At 35.9% G+C, this 24174-nt stretch overlaps 1 protein-coding gene across 4 annotated transcripts in view; it reads right to left on the minus strand.

Annotated features, from left to right (window-relative positions):
* Positions 1–24174, minus strand: part of TFDP2 (transcription factor Dp-2) — a 171957-nt gene that overhangs the window by 104691 nt on the left and 43092 nt on the right. For 3 of the 4 annotated variants that reach the window (XM_027584902.2, XM_027584901.2, XM_027584900.2), the window contains exons 2-3: positions 13394–13511; positions 6002–6068 (exon numbers count right to left, since the gene is read on the minus strand). In XM_027584902.2, the coding sequence (XP_027440703.1) occupies positions 6002–6068; positions 13394–13408 (82 nt within the window). In that variant the 5' untranslated portion in view covers positions 13409–13511. The remainder of the gene's footprint in view (positions 1–6001; positions 6069–13393; positions 13512–24174) is intronic. The other variant, XM_027584905.2, reaches the window with a different exon arrangement.

Raw genomic sequence — 24174 nt, forward strand, 5'->3', positions numbered from 1 at the left:
TGGAAGTAAGTACAGCAGTTGCAGTAACCCAGGAAATGGTTTCTAGTAGTCTGAACTAAGATAGTAGCAACAGAGACAGAGAAAACGCATGGGGAGGGCCGAGAGACTGAGGATGCAGAATGAACAAGCCTTATAAATGATTTGATTGGAAGCAGAGAGAAAGAAAAAGGAATCAAAGATGAGGCCTCCTGTCTGGTTTGGGCAAAGGGTGGATGGTACTACTATTCAGTCACATAAGGAAAAGGGGAGAGCAGGTTTTGAGAGGGTGAAATAATCACTTTAATTCTGGACAGATGGAGTCTGAGATACAGAGAAGTTACTCAAATGAAGGTATCCAATAAGCAGCTGGATATATAACAACTCAAGACAAAGTTTGGTCAGAGATACAGATTTGAGAACAGTCCATATACAAAGTAAATGATAACTAAAGCAGTGAGAATAGATGAAAATGCCTGGGGAGAATGGACAACATGAGAGGAAAACCTAAGACAAAAACCCCATAGAACACTAACATTTAGAAGATAAAGAGCTAGGAGAGTAGACTGAAAGAGAGCAGCCAAAAAGGAAGATGAAAATATTAATATGAGGAAAAGGAGTAAGCGCTTAATGAATGCTTACTAGGTGCTATGTGTTGTGCTAAATGATTTATGTGCACTACCTCATTTAATCCTTAGACACTCTGTGAGCAACTTATCATTGTCTGCATCATTATAGATGTGGATACTTTGGCTTAGAGAGATCAACTTATTCAGGTTTACACATTCGGGTGGGTAGAAGAAGTGCAACCAAGATCACACCAAGTCCTCTGGAAGCCTTGTTCTTAACTGCTACACTGTACTGCTTTCTATGAAAGTCTTAAAAAGTATGGTATCACAGACACAAAAAAACAGTGATGCAAAAAGAAAGACACCATTCCAGTAGCAATGAGCTTACCCAGCAGCACCAAGATCTTGGTTTCTGATAACATTCTCCGTTAAAAACAATCAGGGCTCTTTGGAAAAATGACTGATCTGAGGAGTGGGCAGGAAATATATAAAATAAGCCTGGAGCATCTTGTAGTGCTAAAAAAATAAGTGCTCAGAACAAAAACAAACAAAAAAAGAAAAAAAACTGAACTCACAATAAGGGACATAATGTCAAAGGCACATAGAAAACCAACTGAAAGCTCCCAATGGCCACAGTTGTAACTTAAGCAAAAAATTGAGTAGTAATGGACTATATAACCCAGAGTATAAACTAAATATCATGAGTCCATACTAATATAAATAAAGCATTAAATAATAAATAAATAAATAAATAAATAAATAAATAAGAGAGAAGAGACAAATCTAGGGTGCAAAAGAATTCCAAATAAATGATGTAGGTAGAGCAACCTCTCCACTGACTTCCTTTCAAAGACTACAGTATGGAAAGGGGGGAAGGGTAAAGAATCACTTCACAGTACAGAAATATGACAAACACACTACCTCAGCCAAGTGATCAAGGTTCACATCAACAGTGATAAGTCATGTTGATAGCATGGGCCTTTGATATGCTGTGATGAAAATGGCACTTTATCTCTGTGTTTTTTTTCTCAAAAACTCAGTAACCCTAATCTAATCATGAGAAATGCATCAGAAAAATCCCAATTAAGGGACATTCTACAAAATACCTGAAAATTACACTTCAAAACTTATTAAAAACATGGAAAGTCTGAGATACCATCACAGCCAAAAAGAGGCTAAGGATGATGGTCATGAAATGTAATACGGTATCCTGATAGCTCTCCTGGAACAGAAAAAGAACATTAGCTAAAAACTAAGGAAATGTGAAGAAGTACGGACTTCTGTTAATCAACATATGTTAATTTTGGTTCATTAATTGTAAAAACTGTACTAGACCAATGTAGGATGTTAATAGTAGGGAAACTGACTAAGGAGTTTATGAGAACTCTCTGTACTATCTTTGTAATTTCTCTGCAAATCTAAAACTATTCTAAAATTAAAATGTTATTTAAAAAAAACAAAGGGGGAGGGACACCTGGGTGGCTCAGTCGGTTAAGTGTCTACCTTCGGCTCAGGTCATGATCCTGGGGTCCTGGGATCGGGCCCCGCATCGGCCTCCCTGCTCAGCAGAGAGCCTGCTTCTTGCTCTCCCTCTGCTGCTGCTCCCTCTGCTTGTGCTCTCTCTGTCAAATAAATAAATCCTAAAAAAACAAAACAAAACAAAACAAACAAAAAAAAAAGGAGGGGGGGAGCCTGGGTGGCTCAGTTAAACGTCTGCCTTCAGCTCAGGTCATGATCTTGGAGACCCAGGATTAAGCCCCGCATGGGACTCCCTGCTCAGTGCGGAGTCTGCTTCTCCCTCTGCCCCTCACCCTGCTCTTCTGCTCTTTCTCACTCTCAAATAAAGAAATCTTTAAAAAATAAATAAAACAAAGGGGGAAATTAACTGTATCAAATGTTGATAAAAAAGAAAAAAGACAACCAAGAGCAGTTTCAATGGACTAATGGAGTCAAAGACAGATTTCATCAGGCAGAAGAGTGAACTGGAGCTGAGAATGGGATTATAAGTATATGGTTTCTTCCAAGAAGTCTGACAATGAAGGGAAAATCAAATCAGAGCTGGAAGTACACATCAAGTTAAAGAAAGTGGTTGTTGGTTTTGTTTTTTTTTAAATAAAGATATAGGGGCACCTGGGTGGCTCAGTCATTAAGCATCTGCCTTCGGCTCAGGTCATGATCCCAAAGTCCTGGAATTGAGCCCCGCATCAGGCTCCCTGCTCAGCGGGAAGCCTGCTTCTCCCTCTCCCACTCCCCCTGCTTGTGTCTCTGCTCTCGCTATCTCTCTCTCTGTCAAATAAATAAATAAAATCCTAAAAAATAAATAAATAAAGATATAATTCACATACTAAAAATTCACCTTTTAAAGTGTACAATTCAGTGGTTTCCAGTATGTTCATAAAATGATTTAACCATTACCACTATTACTTCAAAAAGAAATGGTATAATCAAAGAAGACCTAAATATATGAAATATGTTCATGAATAAGAAGACTTCACATTGTTAAGATGTCAAGAAAACCAAAGTGATTTACAGATTCAATGCAATGTCTATCAAAACTCTTAACAGCCTTTTTCAAAGAAATGGAAAAGCTGATCCTCAAATTCATGTGGAATTGCAAGGAATCCTAAATAGCCAGAACAATCCTGAAAAAGAATAAAATTAAAGGGTTCACAATTCTCAACTTTGAAACTTATTACAAAACTACAGTAATTAAAACATTATGGTACTGACATACGGACATACAGACCAAGGGAACAGAATAAAAAGCCCAGAAATAAACCTTCACATACATGGTCAATTGATTTTTGACAAGAGTGCCAAGACCATCCAATGGTTAAGGGACAGTCTTTCAACAAATGGTAATGGAAAAACTGGATATCCTTATTCCAGTTTGACTCTTAAATCATATACAAAAATTTACTCAAAATGGATCAAAGACCTAAACTAAAGAACTAAAACTATGAAATTCTTAGAAGAAAGCTTTGGGGAAAATCTTCAGGACGCTAAATTTGGCAACCATGTCACAGGTATGACACGAAAAGCAAAGGCAACGAAAGAATAGACAAACTGAACTTTAGCAAAATAAAGAACTTTTGCACATCCAAGGAAACTATAAAGACAGTGAAAAGACAACCTACTGACCAGAAGAAAATATCTGCAAATCATTTATCTTATAAGGGATTAATATTCAGTATACATAACAATTCCTAAAATTCAACTCCAAAAATCCAATTCAAAATGGGCATAGGACTCGAGCAGACCTTTCAAAGATATACAAATGGCCAATAAGCACATAAAAAAATGCTCAACATTACTAGTCATTAGGGAAATACAAATCAAAATTACAGTAAGATATCACTTAACATCTACTAGGATGGCTATAATAAAACAAGAAACAAAAATAAGTACTGGCAAAGACGTGAAGAAATTGGAACCCTTGTGACTATTCGTGGGAATGTAAAATGGTACAGCTGTTGGAAATCAGAATGGCAATTCCTCTGAAAAATTAAAAATAGAATTATCATATGACCCAGAAATTCCACTTCTAGGTATATACCCAAAGAAGGTCCCAAAGAGATATTTGTACTCCCATATTCATAGAGGCATTATTCACAATAGCTAAAACATGGAAGCAACCCATGTGTCCACTGATGGATGAATGATAAGCAAAAGTGGCATATATACATAATGGTAGTATTCAGCCTTAAAAGAAAGGAAATTCTGACATATACTACAACATGGATGAATCTTCAGGACGTTATGCTAAATGAAATAAGCCAGTCACAAAAAAACAATTACTATTAGGATTTCACTTACATGAGGTACCTAGAGTAGTCAAAATCATAGAGACAGAAAGTAGAATGGTGGTTGCCAGAGACTAGGGGAGGGGAAAATGGGGAGTTACTGTTTAATGAGCACAAAATTTGAGTTTTGCAAGATAAAAAGTTATGGATATGGATGGTGGTAATGGCTATACAACACGAATGTACCTAATACCACTGACCTGTACACTTAAAAATGATTAAAGCTGTAAATTTTATGTTGTGTATTTTACTACAATGAAAAAATTGGAAAAAAAATGAGAAGCATTATGGCTTGTAGTATGTCTTTTACTGTTTCATAACACATATTTAAATTCTCAATAATTCTACAGACGTTATTATTAAGCTAGACTTTTTTTATACTGAAATACAAACTTCTCTAGCCCTCTCTCCAGGGCATATACCCTTTGAGGGTATATGTTTCTCTCATTGCTATCTGTATTATAATGACATATATTTTGTTCCTACCTTTAATAATGAAAAATTTCAAACATATGCAAAGGAAGAGAGAAAGGAATAATGAAACCCCATACAGCTATCACCCAGCATAAAGAATTTAATCAACTTACAGACAGTTTCGTTTTATCTATAATTCCACCCACATTACTCTTCTTCCCCCAGTGGATTCTGAAGCTAATCCCAAACATCCTATCATTTCAACCATAAATCTTTCAGTATGTTATCTCTACATACTATAAGATACTGTTGAAAGATACATACAGCAAGATACAAAGTCCTGCATCAGTTCTTGTACTGGTAGGTCAGATTTCTGATATAAGCATTTCTTCAGTAAACCATATATTAGATACAGGAATTTTACATACATATATTCATTCATTCTACTCTACTTCCTTACAAGTTAAACCACTAGGAAGTAAGGCTATCAAGCAAGAAAATCAAGAAAAAAGTGACTTGAACAGCTGGTTTCAACTGTAACAGGATCATTAATCAAAGGTGGTCTTAGGGGCGCCTGGGTGGCTCAGTCGTCTAAGCATCCAACTCTTAATTTAGGGTCAGGTTATGATCTCAGAATTGTGAGATCAAGCCCTGCGTTGGGTTCTGTGCTGGCTGTGGAGCCTGCTTGGGAGTCTCTCTCCCTCCCTCTGCCCTCCCACCCCTCCCTCTCTTTCACACGGGCTCTCTCTCTCTCTAAAAACAACAACAACAACAAACAGGTGGTCTTAGAGACCTCTTAGGAAAGAGATGGAGAAAAGTAACACAAATACCACATACACTCTCAGGGGTGCCTGATGGCTCAGTTGCTTAAGCGTCTGCCTTCAGCTCAGGTCATGATCTCAGGGTCCTGGTATTGAGCCCCACATCGGGCTCCTTGCTCAGCAGGGAGTCTGCTTCTTCCTCTCCCTCTGCCCCACCCCCTGCTCATGCTCTCTCTCTCAAATAAATAAATAAAATCTTAAAAAAAAAAACCACACACACTGTATCTCCCCTCATTCTCTCTCTCTCCCCCCACCTCTCAGAACAGACTTTCATATGATACAAGTTATTTGGTATATGATAACACAACATAGTCATATTATATAATTATTATAAAGTAATACATGTAGCTGCATATTTTATAAAACAAATGCAATAAAACTAGCTCAATGCAGAAAATTTCTATTCATCTGTCCTTACCTTTCGTTGGACTGAGATTCTGATCAATAAATCCTCTCAGTTCTGCATTTGTAGAAGTCAAACCAACCTGAATAAAATAGTTTTAAAAATTAGAAATAGGATCTTAAGTATTACATGATCATTTAATAAGCTATTTTATACTTTCTACTGAAGAACCGCATCAAATAATATAGACAGCCACATAAAAACGAATTATGTCATCGACAGGAGTAGAGTTAAAAAGAAAACGTTGCTTGAAATGGGAAAAACAGGAACTGTCCAGATTAAGATAAAAATTAATGAAATAATGTTACTTGTGAGTGGAACTGAAATCTTTAGATTTTACTGATGGTCTTTTTGAAAGCAAGGAGCCCTGAAGTTGCCAACAGATATACCAAAATTCCACCTTCGTGCTGCCCTTAATTTTTATTGTTCATAATCACTGCCTATAATGCTTTTCAACATTATGATATGTAATAGATCAGATAAAGACCATTAATACCACACCACAGAGGTGAGGTCTACTGGTCTCAAATCCAACTGCTTGGGCTCATACTCTGGCCCATCAAGACTACTATGTGTGTGGTCGTGGTCAAGTCACACAAGTTCTCTACACCTCAGTTTCCTCAACTATAAACTGAAGGGTGCTAGAAGTGCTTATCAGTTTAGGTTAATAGAAAGATTAAGATAGTTTATGTGAAGCATCTAGCATAGTGTATGGTGCAAAGTGCTCAATCATGTTAACCTTCATTACTATTAATATGATACCCAAGGGACTACCTATAGCAAGTGTGTTTATAAATTCACCTTCAGGCAATTTATTTCATTTAATGTGATAGCCACTGGATTTCTTGGAATCATAGAGCTAACTATGGTAGTATCATCAGAATTTTAAAATTTTATTATAGAGCCAGGAGGAAAAAAACTCTCCATTTTTGAAAACTTGACATAAAGCAAGATTCCAATAAATGACTCTACGATTACTATTATGTTATTGTTTTAATCCTTATGGATTTGTAATCTTCAAATATCAATGCCAACTTGGTATCTCAAACATCCTCTGAAAGTACTAGCACATCAAAAAGATTTTAAAGCACACAAAGCTTTATAACTTTGCATCTGTGCACTTAATGTTATTTACAAACTACCCACTGCATTAGCATTGTATATTCTTCATGAGCACTCATCTGATACTTTATAATTTCATAATATAAGAGCTAATTATTTCATTATTTAGTAATTCAAATGCACTACTAATAGCTGTTTCTTTTTGTCAAGAGATATAGTTACCAGAAATATTTCTACATATCATTTACATCATGGAAAAGTAATTCTGATGCAAACCTATCTCTAGCATCTAATACTAAATTTTTATGACAGCAACTGAGCAGAAGACATCTAAAATGCACTTTCTCAATTCTATGTAGATAATGGTGCAGATACTTAATTCTATCTAGTTTCTTATAATTATGCCGTTAGAAGTAAACCCTTTGCAACAAAATTTGCAACAAATTACCACGACATGGATCTCCAGAATTGCTCACAAATATTAATGTTAAGTGTTCAATTTGTAAATGCCAAGAGTTTACTGTGGTATCACTAATATGCCTCTCTTAAAACAAAAAACACTTTTCTCCTATTAAAAGACAAACTTTCATTGGTGTTCTACTGTAAAAAGAAAGCAAAGAAGGCAAAGACAGCCTTTAATATTCCATGCTTAATACAATGCAGTCGCTTAATCCATGTATTATAATAATTTCAAAAGCATCAGTTTACACCTTTTTGTTATTATACAAAGATAACGGCAAAAACCTCAACTGAAACCACATATTCACAGTGGAGAGTTCACAGTTACTGGGTTACTGTTATGTTTAAACACCTGCTCTTAATGGCCAACTTCTGCAGAGTGAAGCAGAGAATGAATCTGGAAACTTTTTAAGCAGCAGTATATCTGCATCTTAATAACCAACAAATTAAACTCTAAAAAGATAAAGGTCAATTGTGAGTCAATACTGTACGCTAATTTTGGTCTAATAGATGGAGAGGAGGTATTTGTATTTAGAGTTTATATAAATCTACTAAAATTAATTTAATTAAAATTTCAAAAGTTTATTAATCTCTGCTTTCATAAACACTATAAAGATTCAAAGAAAAGATTGAGAGTAGAACAAGTTGGCTAGGAGAGGAAATTAAAAATAGCTTTTCTTTCCTTATTCTATTTAAGAAGGATATAATAATAATGGTTCACAGAGCAAAAGTAAAAGGTGAACTCATTTTATGTTGAATTTTTCACCTAATAAGGTCCTGAGAAAAGTTTTCTATCCAGAGATTCAAACGTTGTGGTACATACTGTAAACAGTCACTAAATGAGAATAAAAAATATCCAAGCCCAATTTTTAGGGTTCAAACCATATTTCCCATTAATAACATTATAATATCACTGACATTTAACATTTTAGATTGACAAAACTGAAAGAAAAGAAGATTCAGAGTGAGATGATCTGTACTCTGAGTTCAACTCTGCCGTTCACAAGCAAGGTCATCTTGGGACAGTCGCTGCAAGATGGAGACGACAATACATATGTGCATGACAAACTCAGAGAGCTCCTTAGATCAAATTAAATAATTACATGACTATGATTGTTAGTGACAAAAGCAATAGCCAAGTGTGGGTTGTTATTCAAATGGTAATGGCTTTTAACTCTTCAACACTGACACAGACAATTCACAAAAGAGACATGCAAGTGACCAGTGAACATACAGAATACCAGTTTGACCTAACTAGCAACTAGAGAAATGAATAAACTACATACCATTTTTTTGCTGATTACACTGGCAAAGACTAAAAAGAAAATAAAGGGAAATGGCACTCCCCTACATCACTGATGAATATATAAAAAAGTGCAACCTTTCTGAAACGCAATTTAGCAACATGAAACAAAAGCACACACCCTTTGGGCTAGTAATTTCATAAGACTTTGCTTTATGGAAATAATCCAATGAGTAAGCAAAAATAAACAAAAAGCTAACAAAAAGAAAAAAGTGGAAATAACTTAATGGGCATTATTAGGAAACTGGTGTAATGTCCATACAGTGCATAACATAAAACATAAAACAGTCATTTAAAATGATGTTGCAGAGATATTAAGACAAGAAAAGACATTCATCATCGAGATTAAGCTAAAAAAAAAGTATGACCTCATTTTTATTAAAAATATTTACACACATTCTGTTATATGCACACACACACACACACACACACACACACACACACACACATTTGTATATACACCAGATGTCTTCCCAGGCAAAAATCTGCTGATAATCTCTAGGCTAGTTTCTTTATCTGTATTCTCTAATTTTTCTGTAACGAGTATCATGGCTTACGCATTTTTTAAAAGATTCTTTGATGAGGCAAAAAATATACATCAAGTTACCTTTCAAATTCAAATTCTTTATCCTATACTGAATGAGCTTAAGTCAGAACACACCTGTATTTGTGGTCATGGAGTGGATCAGTGGATACTAGATACTATTTAACAACAATTTTATCCCCAGAAACAATGAATATATTGCCACCTCTACAGACCTTCCTTTTTGCAAAATGATCCATCCCACAATCCATGTAGTTCCAGTATGACTTAATCTCTGAGCCTCAACTGTTGCCATGTCAGCAGAAGTGGACCCATGACCCAGATCTGGCCCACTTCTTTCTCACATTGGCTTATCTAAGCATGTGGGTCAAGCAGGGTCAACCAAAGCTCCTCCACAGATTTTGAAATATTAGTGCTAAAAAGGATTCTCTCTTTCTGAGGTAAGAATTATAAACACAATAAAGGGTATTTTGCTACCATATTGTGGCAAAGAGATGGAAAAAGGGAGATAGATCCCTGGCACCATCATTTGATCCCCCATAACCATATGTATTTCAAGCTAGAGTATCCCAGGCTTTTCAGTTGTGTGAATCAATACATTCCACTTTTTGCCTTAAACTGTTTTAAATAGGGTTTCTATCACTTGGAACCATGAGACCTACTATGGCACGGGTAAAACAAAAACAACTCTTCACAAAAAACTGTTCTCGTAAGAGATATATAATGAGAAACAGAAAATAAGGATGTAAATATTTGAATACATGTTTAATGATGCCTCTGTAAGACGTGGGCAATCTCTTCCATGTCTAAGAGTTACTTCCTTCTCATTGGCATGTGACACACTTGATCATTCCCTTCTTCTTAAAACACTTGTTTCACTTGGCTTCCAGATCATCAGGATAACACTACTTCCTTCCTTTCTGGTCATTCTATGAGTCTCCTTTGCTGCTTCTCCTCCTCCCCAGATGCTGGAGAATCCCTGTGCTCAGACCCTGGGTCCTCATGTATACTCTATCCATTCATGTTCTTTATAATCTCATGCAGTACCACTGCTTTAAAATAATTTAATATGAAATGACTCCAAATTTTCTGTATCCAATTCCAACCTTTCCTCTGAGCTCCAGAGTCATTTATCAAACTACCTAGCCAATATCTCTACCTGGACATTTTTAGGTCTGTCAACGTTAGTATGTTCAAAATGATTGTTGAGTTTGCCACAAAATCCCACAGTTCCCTAAGAGTTTTTCTTCTCATTAAACAACACAGCCATTTATCCAGTTACACAAGCAAAATACTGAGAAGTCCTCTTTAACTTTTTCCCTGCCCGCATATCCTAATTACTCAGTAACTCCTAATGGCTGTCCCTTCAAATTCATCCCTAGATCCAGCCACTTTTCCCCATCTCCAATATCATTACCCCAGCCCAAATCACCATACTCTGTTGTCTGAACTACTGAGGTAAGTGCCAAATGAGTCTCCTGCTTCTACTATGCCCCTCTTCGGTCTAGTCACTCAGCAGCCAGGAAAAACTTTCTAAAACAGTAAGTCAGGTCACCCAAGTACCCACCAAATCTCCAATGGCTTCTTACTGACATTTTAAATACACACCCATCACCTCAGTCTTTGAGGCTCCACATGATCTGGCTCCTGCTTTCTTTCTGACTTCATCTCCTACACTTTTCCTTGCTTACTCTGTTCCACTTATAAACTGGTCATCTTGCTGTTCCTTGAACAACCACACCCTTTCCTGCCTCTACCTGGAATGTTCTTTCCCCAGATACTCATAAGGCTGGCTTCCTCTTCTTGGATTGAGACTCAAGAGCACTTCTGTCTAAACATCATTTCCTTAAAGAGAACTCTCTGAACACCTAAGTTGAAAGAACTCTCCCTCACTGCCATCATTCTCTCTCTTCTTACCCTGTTTTACTTTTCTTCATGACATTTATCATTACCTGACATTATATATGTATTTATTATCTTCTCTCAATACAGACACTATAAGCCCCAGGAAGGCAGGAGCCTAGAACAGTATCAGGTACCTATACTGGGGGCAGGGAGGAGAATGAATTACTCATGGCATTGTGAACTAGTATAATCTTTTCAGTAAATATCTTGACAAAACATATTAAGAACCACAAAAATGTTCTTCTCTATTGCAGAATGGCAGTTATGAATGGTTATTTTCAGACAGCCTATTTCAATTCTTTCCCACATGCGTCCGCTCAGCCCAATCTGAGGCCTGACCTCTTCACGTCCCTAACTCTAAGATATCAAGAGGATCAGCTCATCACTTATCCCTCCCCCCCAGGTTGCCATAGCAGAAAGAGAAACACATTGCTCACCGTTTGATTTCTTCCAAATATACAAACAAAATAGGGGGAGTATAATTAGCACTGGTTCAAATGCTTTACGTTACTTTAGGGAAACAACTTTTAATATAGCAAATTGTACATATGACTAGGAAAATGATATTTGATTCAAGGTACATTGTAAGCCAAAATATGCTTGCTATTTGAACGTTAACTAGCTTGTGGTTCAGGATAACTTTTACTTCCCTTTTTTCCTAAGGAGAAAAAAATTAAGAAAATATTCTGCAAGAAAATTCCCAATATATGGACTAAAACTTTGCTTCTTCTTTTCCCCAAACAGCACTTTAACAAATATATATATATATATATATATATATATAACAACCTTAGATTAAAGCAGAGTATTCCTGTTAATTTATCCTAACAAAATTAGTTACATGATAATGAAGCAAAATCTGTATCTGCTTATAGCATGTCAAAAGCAAGGTTAATAATAGGAAAATAGAGGTAAATCATGAAGAGTTTTTTTTTAAATGTTATTCTTTAGATGTATAATGTGCAGTATTTGGAACTATCTGTCTGGCTGACAAAGAGACCTTTTCACACAATATAATGTTTGCTGCTCCTGGTCACAATTAAGTAAACCACTAGTAGATATCACACTTGAGCAGCACCAAGGTCCACCCCAAGGAGTCTGAAACTGGAGCTCACATGGGCAGATAGGATCTGTCAAGCTGCCTTCCTCCTTTCCTTTGCATCTCTCTTTCTCTGAACAGGCTGGTTCTGTAACACATATATTGAGAGGCTGCCTGGAGCACTAAGGAGCATGATTTGCAGAGAGAGACAGAGTATGAAGCAGATGCACACAAACAAGCAGAGATAATATATGGAAACTAAACACTGCTTCAATTCCTGGTATATTTCAAATTCTTGCACCCAGATCTTTCTAAGGGCCCACTAAATTCTTCCTCTTAAAGTCTTTGAGACATTCCTGTATTTTTATAATAAATTCCCTTTTTAAGGTAGCCTAAGCAGATTTCTGTTGTGTGCAATCAAAGATTCCAACATCATAATCTGGGAACAGTAAAGCAATTATAAGTTATTTCCCTATATGTCACAATATTTATTTTCTGGCATAATCCTTCACATAAGTGGAAACAAATCTGTTGATACAGTCGGATAATAAAAAAATCACTTGAAGTAGATTCAGAAATAAAAGCCTTGAGCAGAGGAAAGAAACTGAATTAACTTCTCCAAAACATCAAAAACCTAATGTCCCCTCAGGGATCATCTCATGGAGGACAGCAAGCTTCTTCTGAACAACATCTCAGTATACATATTTCCTTGAGTAAGTCCACAAGAAAAAAATCGGGCCAAAGAAAACAGTGATTTTCTTGATAAGGCTAGTAAATCTCCAGCAAGTACCAAAACAAAAATTTATTACAGTACCAAAAAAGGAGAGGGTAGGGAAACTTTCTAGAGATAGCGATTTTGCAGCTGTTGAGAAGGCACAACTTGGCAGCAATTTACAAGAATGCTACTGTGCCCATTTAAGTGCTATATTCAATAGCCTTAAAGTTTACTATCTCATTCTTTGCATAAACAAAAACAACTATAAACTAATGCCAGTAAATTGAATTTGATGAATAAGAATAGTGAAGCAAATGTGCAAAGGAAAAAGTACAACTCACTTTAAGAATACTTACATTTAAAAATTTACAAATACTTACATTTTTTGCCGTCATGTCAAATTGTATTCGATTTAAAATTCTGTAAAGCCATTAAAAAACAAACAAAAAACAAAAATAAAAAAAAACTTCGTCTTCAATAATTCTTTAAAAGAACATCCTGTTAAAGGGGGAAAAAAAGAGGGAATAGTAATGTAATAATAATAATAGGCAATGTTTATGTCATATTTACATGTGACATGCATTGTTCTTTAAGTGGGTTATTTAAATTAATCTTCACAAAAACACTGTGAGATATGTATCATTTTAACCCTCATTTTCCAAATAAAAATTGGGGCTTACAGAGCTTAAATAATTTGACCAAATCAATTCAGCTAACAAGTGATAAAACCTGGGCTCTGAAATATCACCATGTTGCTTTAGATAACACAGTGAAAGAAACACCAGGGCTTCTTGGAGAAACAGCCAATTCCAGGGTTGGGGTAAGAGATGTGGAAGATAAGACTAGAACATTTTATTGTACCTAGAGTAAGAAAGAGCTCAAAAAATGATGGAGACATATTAAAAGAATACAGGAGTCAGCTTAAAGGGCCTACAACTGGACAATTTGGAATAACTGGGCACCAAAGTATACACTGATAATAACAGATTATAATAGACTATAAACTCTTTGAATAAAATAACAATTCAGGACTTCATACTGATAGAAACAAATAATGAGGAAGAAGGGAAAGCTCCTTTGCAATACAGTACTAAATAGTAAATATAAATGAATGATGCAATGAGAAAACCAATTTGTAAACATCAAAAGAATAACTGATTAGACAAAGATTACCAATAGATACTAAAACTTCAGTGGGTAAAAGCTGGTAAGAAACAGGATATTTACATAGTCTTGAAATATCACCCCATAAAATACCGATTAATTCAAACTTTACAGTGAAGAAACCTGGCACCCACCACTTAGCCAAAGTGATCCAACCTACCAAATGACCACTAACAATGACACAAACCAACATCATGCATCTCCACAAGTGCACTGAGATGGACAGAATACCACTTTTGAGATATTTCCACCCAAAGCATAATCTAAATCTAATCATGGGGAAATACCAGAGAAATTTAAATTGAGGGGCGTTCTATATATAATGGACTGAACTTTTCAAAAATTGTTGTGTAATGAAAGAAAAAAGGAACCTGACAAACATTCTAGGTTTAAAAAGACTAAAGTCACATAAAAATTAAATTCAACATGATCCTTGACTGGCCTTTGGACCAGAAAAAATAATTGCTGTGAAGACCATTATTATGGCAACTGGAAAAACTGAAATACGGCTCACAGACTGGATAATAGCATTGTCTGAGTGTTCCATTTCCTGCGCTGATCAGAAGACTGTGGGTTTTTTTAAGTGAGTGTTCTTGTTTTTAGAAAAAACACACCAAAATATTTAGAAGCGGATAAGTATAATAATAGTAACTTACTTTCAAATCATGAAAAAAATACATAATCTGTATACAGAGAGAAAGTGGGAATGATAAAGCAAGTGTGGCAAAATGTTGACAACTGGATAATCTGGGTAAAGGGTATTCAGGAGTTCTTTGCCCTATTTTTTGAAACTTTTATTTTACATTATTTCAAAATTGAAGCTTTAATAAGACACTTAAGGGGAAGGAAAAAATAAAACTTAATTTTGGAAAGACCATAAACAATGGGGCTTCAAGAAATGGAGGCTCCAACTGTCTACCTCATATACTAGAATTTGCATCTACAAGTAAAACTCTGTGGGTGAAAAAAAGGTGTTTTTACTTTTCAGTAAAACACTGAATTTACAATTTTTCAGGGTGCTTGGGTGGCTCAGGCAATTAAACATCGGACTCTGGCTCAGGTCATGATCTCAGGGTCCTATGATGGAGCCCTGAGTTGGGCTCCCCGCTCAGCGGGGAGTCTCCTTGTCCCTCTCCTTCTGCTCCTCCCCCTGTTCATGTGGGCACATGTGCACGTGCTCTCTCAAAAATAAAATCCTTAAAAAAAAACACACACCACTGAATTTACAATATTTCAATAATAAAGAAAACATAAATTTAAAAAAACCCAAGACAGACCTGGACTACCACTATGATTTTCATTGTCCCACGGTAGCTATAGATTTGTTCACAATGTCTGTCATGATCTAATATGAAAATCAAGTTCCTATGCTAGAACATGCTAGAACTGTTTCACATTCATCAACTATTTGTTATTTTTCTCTTCAGTATTAAAAATATCAGATAAATAATAAAGCACAAGTTCCTGACATTCCATTCACTAAACTACCTGACATTTTAAAACTAAGAATGTAAGGCTAAAAAGGAGTATTTCCTCTTGAAGATTAATATTTTAGCCAAGCTGATCTAATAGATCTACAGAGAACTCTGTACCTAATAGATAGAAAACATCTCGTTAAGCACATATTTACAAAATTTGTCCACAACAAAGTAGTAATGTATTTCAAAGAGGCAGTATTATACAGATTATGCTCAAACAACGCATGAGTTAAGAAAATTTGAAATATCTAGAATGAATGACAATGAAAATAGCAATAAAGAATAAAAGAATATTCAGAATTGAATGACAGTGAAAATAATAAAACTGGGTAGCTTAGTCCGAAGACAATGCACAACACTTGATCTCTGAGGTTGTGATTTCAAGTCCAACACTGGGTGTAGAGATTACTCAAAAATAAATAACAAATAAACTGAAAAAAAAAAAAGAAAATAATAAAACTTGCAAAGTATAGCTGAAGTAGTACTTAGAAGTAAATTTATATTTCTCTTCATTCATGAAGCAATCAACTTAAAAGCTTAAAAAAGATCAGTGGGAACTCAAAGATAGAAGAGAGGAACAAGAATTGATTATTTAAATAGGAAAAATTAAAATAACAGTTGGTTCTAAGTGTCCTGATTGAAGCCAGCATCTAATAAATAAAGCAACAGTGTTAGCAGAGTGAAACGAGCATGGACTTTTTACATTTAGGCTAAGTCTCAGCTCTGACACTTATCAGCTGTGTGACCTTCTACAAGTGACTTAACCATTTTGAGTTTGTGTCCTCATCTGAAAAAAAGGTATACTGAGTTTTTCAAGGTTATGTTAGCAGTAAATTACATACAATCTGTTTAAATGAAAATCATCAGATCCAAGTTAATGTGCCAAATGCCCTACAGTTCATACATAAACAATGAACACTCAAAACCACAAAAAATTCAATTTTAAATATTTCTAAGATTACCTTCTGACCTACTGAAATGTAGTTATAACAAAAACAATGAAGTGTTTTTCATCAAAGTCCCTGTTAAATTTTAGAAACCTATTGCCTACCCAGTATCTTTTCCTCTTCTCCCTTAGAAGTTGAAGGTGGCAATGTGCCCAACTAAAAAAAAAAAAAGGTACTACATTCTCAGACTCCCTTTCAGATGTGCTGACCATATGACATAATTCTGGTCAATGAAATATAAGCAGACATCACTGGGTTGGTCTACCAGATTCAGTTAGTAAATGTCCTTTTTCCCTTCTCCCCATTTCATTCCAAAATATGGTTGTTATGGTTAAAGTGGCTTGTTTCCATACATCTGCTTCATTACAATATTCAGTATTCAATATGGTATTCTATTTCCTAATGGCTGTGCTATTGAGTGACACTGATATTTACCCAAATTAAAAAAAAAAATAACAGGGTCGCCTGGGTGGCTCAGTCTTTAAGCGTCTGCCTTCAGCTCAGGTCACGATCCCAAGATCCTGGGATCGAGCCCTGCATCAGGCTCCCTGCTTGGCAGGAAGCCTGCTTCTCCCTCTCCCACCACCACCCACAGCTTGTGTTCCTGATCTCACTAACTCTGTCAAATTAAAAAAAAAAAAAAAATTAACAGAGTGTTACTATTTCAGCACACAATAGCAAGTGGTGACCAATAAAATACTGCTTAGCCACATTAATGAGCCACATTAACAAACTTAATTTTGTTTAGTATTCCCTTTGTATCCTCTCACCAGAGCAAAGTACAAATTAGAACCTCTAAATGTTACCTAAATGATAAATGTTTGAAACAGAGCCTAAGTGCATGGATTTCTTGAGTAAATTTACCTTAACATCTCTGTGCCTCAATTTCTCCATCTGCAAAAATAGTAACAAACAGTACATCTACTTCATTGAGTCAAGACATGAAAAATTAAGACACTGCCTAGCACAGTGAAAGCCTTCAATATTAGGGAAAAAAGCAGTTTGCTGATTTTTCATGACAAATTAAGGTTTCTTCTTCCAAAATAAATAATACATAACTCACACGTAGTAGCAGTAAAAAATACCACACCATAAATCTAGTTTAAAAAGGAAATAAAGTGTCTAATTATGGTTAGGAAAAACTTTTCTCTCATTAATTTATTTATCCAGCAAGCACTGAACACCCACTATGTGCAAGGCACTAATCCAGGCACTGAAGACATCCTACTAGATCAGAGAAACAGCAAGCATAAACCTTCAAAGGTAACTTAAATTATGTAAAATTATAGGGGCGCCTGGGTGGCTCAGTCGGTTAAGTGCCTGCCTTAGGCTCAAGTCATGACCTGGAGTCCCAGGATTGAGCCCTACGTCATCAGCCTCCCTGCTCAGCAGGGAGTCTGCTTCTCCCTCTGCCCCTCACCCTGCTCCTGCTCTCTCTCTCTCTCTCTCTCTCATAAATAAATCTTTTTAAAAATTATGTAAAATTACATTAAGATAAATGTTATAAAAAGAAATGGGATTATGATAGAGATCTGTCTCATTCAATTAAAAATGAAGAAGTATGCTGTACTGGTTTTGAGTGAGAGTTTATAACCTTTAGTTTAAACACATTTCTAAGTATTTTTAAAGCTTTTGCTTTTTTTAAACACTGTTTTTAACCTAAAAATTATTTGCAACATATGACTTAAAACCAAGTGTCTAGAAAGTAAATAAACATGGCACTGAATGTTTCAAGAAATTGCCACCTTTGGTGGCACCGGCAATTCTCAAAGATAAACCAGTCATGTGCACTGATGCATTATGTTTTATCCAGGCTCAACAATCGTACACTTTTTCCTGTCACCAAGTTCTTCAGTTGGTTAAAAAATAAGTCGGATTTCTTCTTCCAGCTTCATGAACACATTATGTCAAGCTCAAAAAGTCAATCTTTGTGACCTCACCATCTGCCATGATCTCTTGTCAGTTTCAGACAATGCAACGCCCACAGATGGTCTCAAAATGCAAGCCCTTTTCCTTTCCAATCATAATTTAGCAGCTCTGGCCACAAAGCCTTTTAAAATGGTACAAATGGTACAATGGTAATCAAAATACGGAAAAGAAATAATTATGGATACATTTGTAAAATTAACATCACCTGAATCAGGGTATGTAGACTTTCTAACACTGCTGAAAAAGAGGCTACAAAAAATTACATTTCAGCAAAGGAAGCATATTTAAATGAAGACATTACTAATTTTAAAAACATGCCATGTTTCAATGTCTGGAATATACACAAAACAATACAATAAGAAAAAATATCAGCCAGGGTCCCAGCTCTCAGATGCAACTACAATAAGTTTTTGGCATACCTTCCTTCAGTGTTCTCTTTCTACACTCTAACTTCAGATAAGTGGTATTAATGAGAAGATATTTTTCATAGAAAGTGATAGTAACTCACTTTCTTAGGTGAAGAGCATATCTAGGCACTCTCCTATATGCTTCACATGTATTATCTCATATCATTCACACTACAACTCTATCAGGTAAATATTATTACTGGTCACATTTTACAGGTGACAAAACAGCTTTAGAGAGTTGAAGTAATTTGCCTGCTTAACCAACTGTGTAAATGGCAATGCCAGAATATCAACCCGGGATCTCAGACCAGCAGACATGTTCTTAATCACCATGCTTATTTACATAAAATATCTGACTTGAGATACAATAGATTCTCAAAATATAATAAAATATGTGATTACTACTATAAGAAATCCATATAAGAGGATAATTTACTATACCAAAAAAATCCTTCAAAATTTCATATGGCACAGGTCACATACATTTCTTTGGGTCAGATTTTAACCCTTTTTAGTTCTTTCTTTTTTAAAATTACAATATTAGGGCACCTGGGTGGCTCAGTCGTTAAGTGTCTGCCTCTGGCTCAGGTCGTGATCCCAGGGTGCTGGGATCGAGTCCCACATCGGGCTCCCTGCTCGGCGGGAAGTCTGCTTCTCCCTCTCCCACTTGCCCCTGCTTGTGTTCCCTCTCTCGCTGTATCTCTCTCTGTCAAATAAATAAAATCTTTAAAAAAAAATAAAATAATAAAATAAAATTACAATATTAAATTAAAATTTCTTTATTTTTAAGCACATAATAAACTTTATTTTTCTTTTTATAGTTACATAGTATTCCTTTACATTGTAGTACCGTAATTTACTTTACTGCTGATGGACATTTAGATATCCTAAATTTCCAAACTGGTGACAGTAACCACGTTTTAATGACTCAATCCTAATGTTTGATCTGGTCTCTTGACTACCTCTCCATCTCTGTGTTGAATCACTTCCCCATACCTATGCTTCCCTAACCTAGTTCCCCTGGTCTTCTGCTGTCAGTTCCTCAAAAGCATGTTCTTCCTGCCTTAGGGCCTCTGCACATGCTGTTCCCTCAGCCTGGAATATTCACCAAAGGTTAATTCCTCTTCCTTCAGATCTCTTCTCAATGTCACTTCCTCAGGGAAAACTGTCCCTCTCCTTCTACCCAGACTAGGTCAGGGGTCTTTCTCTACTTATGCTCTCCTATACTTTCTCCTTTTATGGCACCCACTGGGTTGTCATTATCTATTTATTTGTGTGATTATCAGAATGTGGTCTATCTCTGCCAACTAAAGTGTAAGTTTCTTGACGGTGGTGACCCTATCTGTTTACTATTATATACCCAGTGTCTAGCACATGGTTGGAACTCAAGTGATAATTTGTTTTTTGCTTTTTTTTTTTTTAAGATTTTATTTATTTATTTGAGATAGCGAGAATGAGAGAGAGAGAGAGCATGAGAGGGGGGAGGGTCAGAGGGAGAAGCAGACTCCCTGCTGAGCAGGGAGCCGGATGTGGGACTTGATCCCGGGACTCCAGGATCATGACCTGAGCCGGAGGCAGTCGCTCAACCAACTGAGCCACCCAGACGCCCCTTGTTTTTTGCTTTTAAGGCAATATTTATTTAATGAATTACAGACTCAATACTTTATTTTCATCCTTTCATAATGATAATCTCATCTAATAATGACAGCAGAAAATAAAAAGATACATAAACATGTAACACATTCACACATCTGAAATGTCATTAAGCTATACAGAATTTTGAGTGACACTTTCCTACCATGAACAAAAAGTCTTTTGGAGCCAGCACTGTATTTGTGTTTAATTTTTTTAAAAATTATAGTTAAAATATTTAAAATAGGGTATATTTATTTGATTTCACTAATTTTTAAGGTGAAAACAAAAGTGCGCAAGAGTAAAATATGAAAAACACCTTTACTAAAAGCTGCTCTTCCACAGAACCATCAACATTTTACACTTTAAAAAAAAGGAAAAGAAAATTGCTTTTATGTCTATTGCTCACTTTTTAAGTTGAAAAAAGTTTTCCAGATTTACATAAGTTGAAAAAATTTTTCCAGATTTACATAGCTTTTACCCAAGACTCTGAACAATGATAAAACTGATTAATACTACAAGCAATCAATAACAACTTTTAACAGTCTTCTACAGACGTGCAGTGAAATAATGAATAATGTTTCAGCACTACTCATTCATTTACATATTCAATAAATACTTACTGCCTGCTGTATGTCAAACATTAGGCTGAGCATTAAAGATACTATGAGAAACAATGACAGTCCCTGCCTTTGTGGAGCCTACATTTTCACTATGAAGATAGGCATTAAACATGAATTTCATAATTAACTACTTTATGACAATTACTGTGAAGTGCTACTACAGCAGACAAAAAAGATGAAAAGAAAGCATGTAAAATAAGGGACCGGGACTCCACGGGCTTTAGAGAAGATTTCTTTCAGGAAGTGAAGTTCGAGCTGAGCTCAACAAACTTAGTAAACCACTGGAAAAGAGAGAGGGTTCATCACAGCCAGAGAGAAAAACCAGCATAGGGGAATGCTCATAGAAAGAAAAGCATATGGGACGTTCCAGAAACTGAAGGAAGATCTAGAGACCTGAAAACGGGGCAAAAGGGAAGACTGCTAGGAGATGAGGTGAGAGCCAGAGAGAACAGAAGGTGCACAGTGAAACGTCATATCATCGGATTTTTCTCAAAAATCAGATTAGTGGGAAGCCTCAGAAAGATTTTAAGCAGGGAACCAAACATCTGAACCAGAAGAGATACTAAATTATGTTCACCAAAGATTAAGTAAAAATTATTTGCATCCTAATTATTTAAAAACCAGCAGTATCAGCTATATTCTAGAGTTCTTTAGTAACTGAAATGCTCACTCATTTCTTGGATACATCAGGTAAATTTATATTCATCATCTATAATCCATTTATCTAACAAACAACCTTAACCCACTGAAACAAAACTCAAAGCACAGAAATGAGAGAGGAAAAAAAAAAAAGTCCGCAGCTGTCAAATTAGCTTTGAGAAAACCCATGCACTAACTCGAGTTCAGTAACTCGAGTCTTCAGGCCTTCCTTCATGTTATTAATTTTAATTAACATAAAATTCTTGGTAAATTCAACTATCTTGATTTTCAGGCTTCAAGCCAATTATACCCAGTAGAAAAGAGGTGGTAATAGGGAAAAATGGGTTAGGCAGTGTTATAGATGAGTACATTAGCAAGTAATTCACAACTGACAGCTTAATACTGAAGGAAGATTAGACATACAATTACATTTCACCACGTAAATTCACTGAAGTAGAATTCCTCCCTTATTCCCTGATGAAATTGGGTTAATGACCTGTTCCTTACATGTGCTTCTATAATAAAACCTAAGCAACATTTTTGTTTCACACATTTCATAGATCATAACATTTATGACTCATTCTTACTCACTGAAAACAAAAATCTAAGAGAAAACTTATTTCTGTCCTGACCAAAGAAACAATATTAGAAGATATCACCCAAATTTAAAACAAAATCACATTTCAAATCCTGAAGATTTCAAATCCTAACAGAAAAGTTCTTTTACACCAAGCAGAAGCCAAATTTTAAACCATTAATTCACAGATTAAATCGCTTGTTGCACATATGCTTTTTAGTAAAGTTGCATTTCCAGATCAACACAGCTTTACATTAGTAATACAAATGTTAAAACTTATCCAAACTTGACCCATCACAACAGGCAAGATGAGTTTTCAAAATATCATCTAGGTAGTAATATAAATTTAGAGAAAGTACTGTACAAAGAACTATGCAAGCATCAAAACTTCAATTTACCCAAGAGTCCAAGAAGAAGACAACACTGGAAGCAATCAAAAAGGAGCAGTGTTCTTTTAGGTACCCTCTCCTGTGTACTGTCCCTCCCCAGTGTAGAATTTGGGCCTCTGGTGTGTATGTAGGCACTCTGGTAACGTGTTCAGGCCAGTTGCAATACATGTTAGGAACAAGGCTTTGGAGATGAGTTGAGCTAGAGGTGAGTGCACTAGAAGCTTTGTTTAAATCCGCTTCTTTGGCATTTGGCATAACTGTTTCTGGTGGGGAGCACGGCTCCTTTGTCTTTACTGTCTTCTGACGGAGAAGGCTGGGGGCTCCCTGTTGCCACCAGAGCCATACTGGGCTCTGCCTGGATCAGGACTGAGGTCTAAGCTCCATGGCTTGCCCTGAAAACCAAGTATCAGAGCCCCCATCCCCTCTTTTTATTTTACTACTACTACTACTACTACTATTATTATTAACATACTTGTAATAGAAAAAAGTTTGTACATGGAAAAAAAAAGGAGCAGTGTTTTTATTGGATCATGTCAATCCTCCTTAAATTAATTTGTAAGTTTCACATCTTAAAAATGTTGAATCTTCTTATCTAAGAATATAGTATATATTTCCATTTATTCAAATCTGCTTTATGCCCTTCAGAGATATTTAAATTTTTTCCTGACATAGCTGTTATTGGTTGAACTGTGTCCCCCCAAAAGATATGTTCAAGTTCTAACCGCCAATACCTAGGAGACCTTATTTGGAACTAAGGTCTTTGCAGATGGAATCAAGTTAGAATGAGATCATACTGGAATTAGGATAAGCCCTAATCCAATATGACTGATGTTCTTCGAAACAGGAGAAGTGACAAAGAGAAGTTAGCTATGTAGGGACGGAGGCAGAGACTGGAGTTATATTGCCACAAATGAAGAAACACAAGGAGCTACCAGAAACTGAAAGAGGTGACGAAAGATCCTCTTTTTTTTTAATTTTATTTTGTTATGTTAATCACAATACATTATATCATTAGTTTTTGATGTAGCGTTCCATGATTCATTCTTTGTGTATAACACCCAGTGCTCCATTCAGTACATGCCCTCTTTAATACCCATCACCAGGCTAACCCATCCCCACACCCCCATCCCCTCTAGAACCCTGTTTGTTTCTCAGAGTCCATAGTCTCTCATGGTTTGTCTCCCCCTCCGATTCCCCCACCTTCATTTTTAGCTTCCTTCTTTTTTTTTTTTTAACATATAATGTATTATTTGTTTCAGAGGTACAGGTCTGTGATTCATCAGTCTTACACAATTCACAGTGCTCACCATAGCCCATACCCTCCCCAATGTCAACCACCCAGCCACCCCATCCCTCCCACCCCCCACCACTCCAGC

The sequence above is a fragment of the Zalophus californianus genome, chromosome 1, assembly GCF_009762305.2.
Source record: "Zalophus californianus isolate mZalCal1 chromosome 1, mZalCal1.pri.v2, whole genome shotgun sequence".
In the NCBI taxonomy this organism is placed as follows: Eukaryota; Metazoa; Chordata; class Mammalia; order Carnivora; family Otariidae; genus Zalophus; species Zalophus californianus.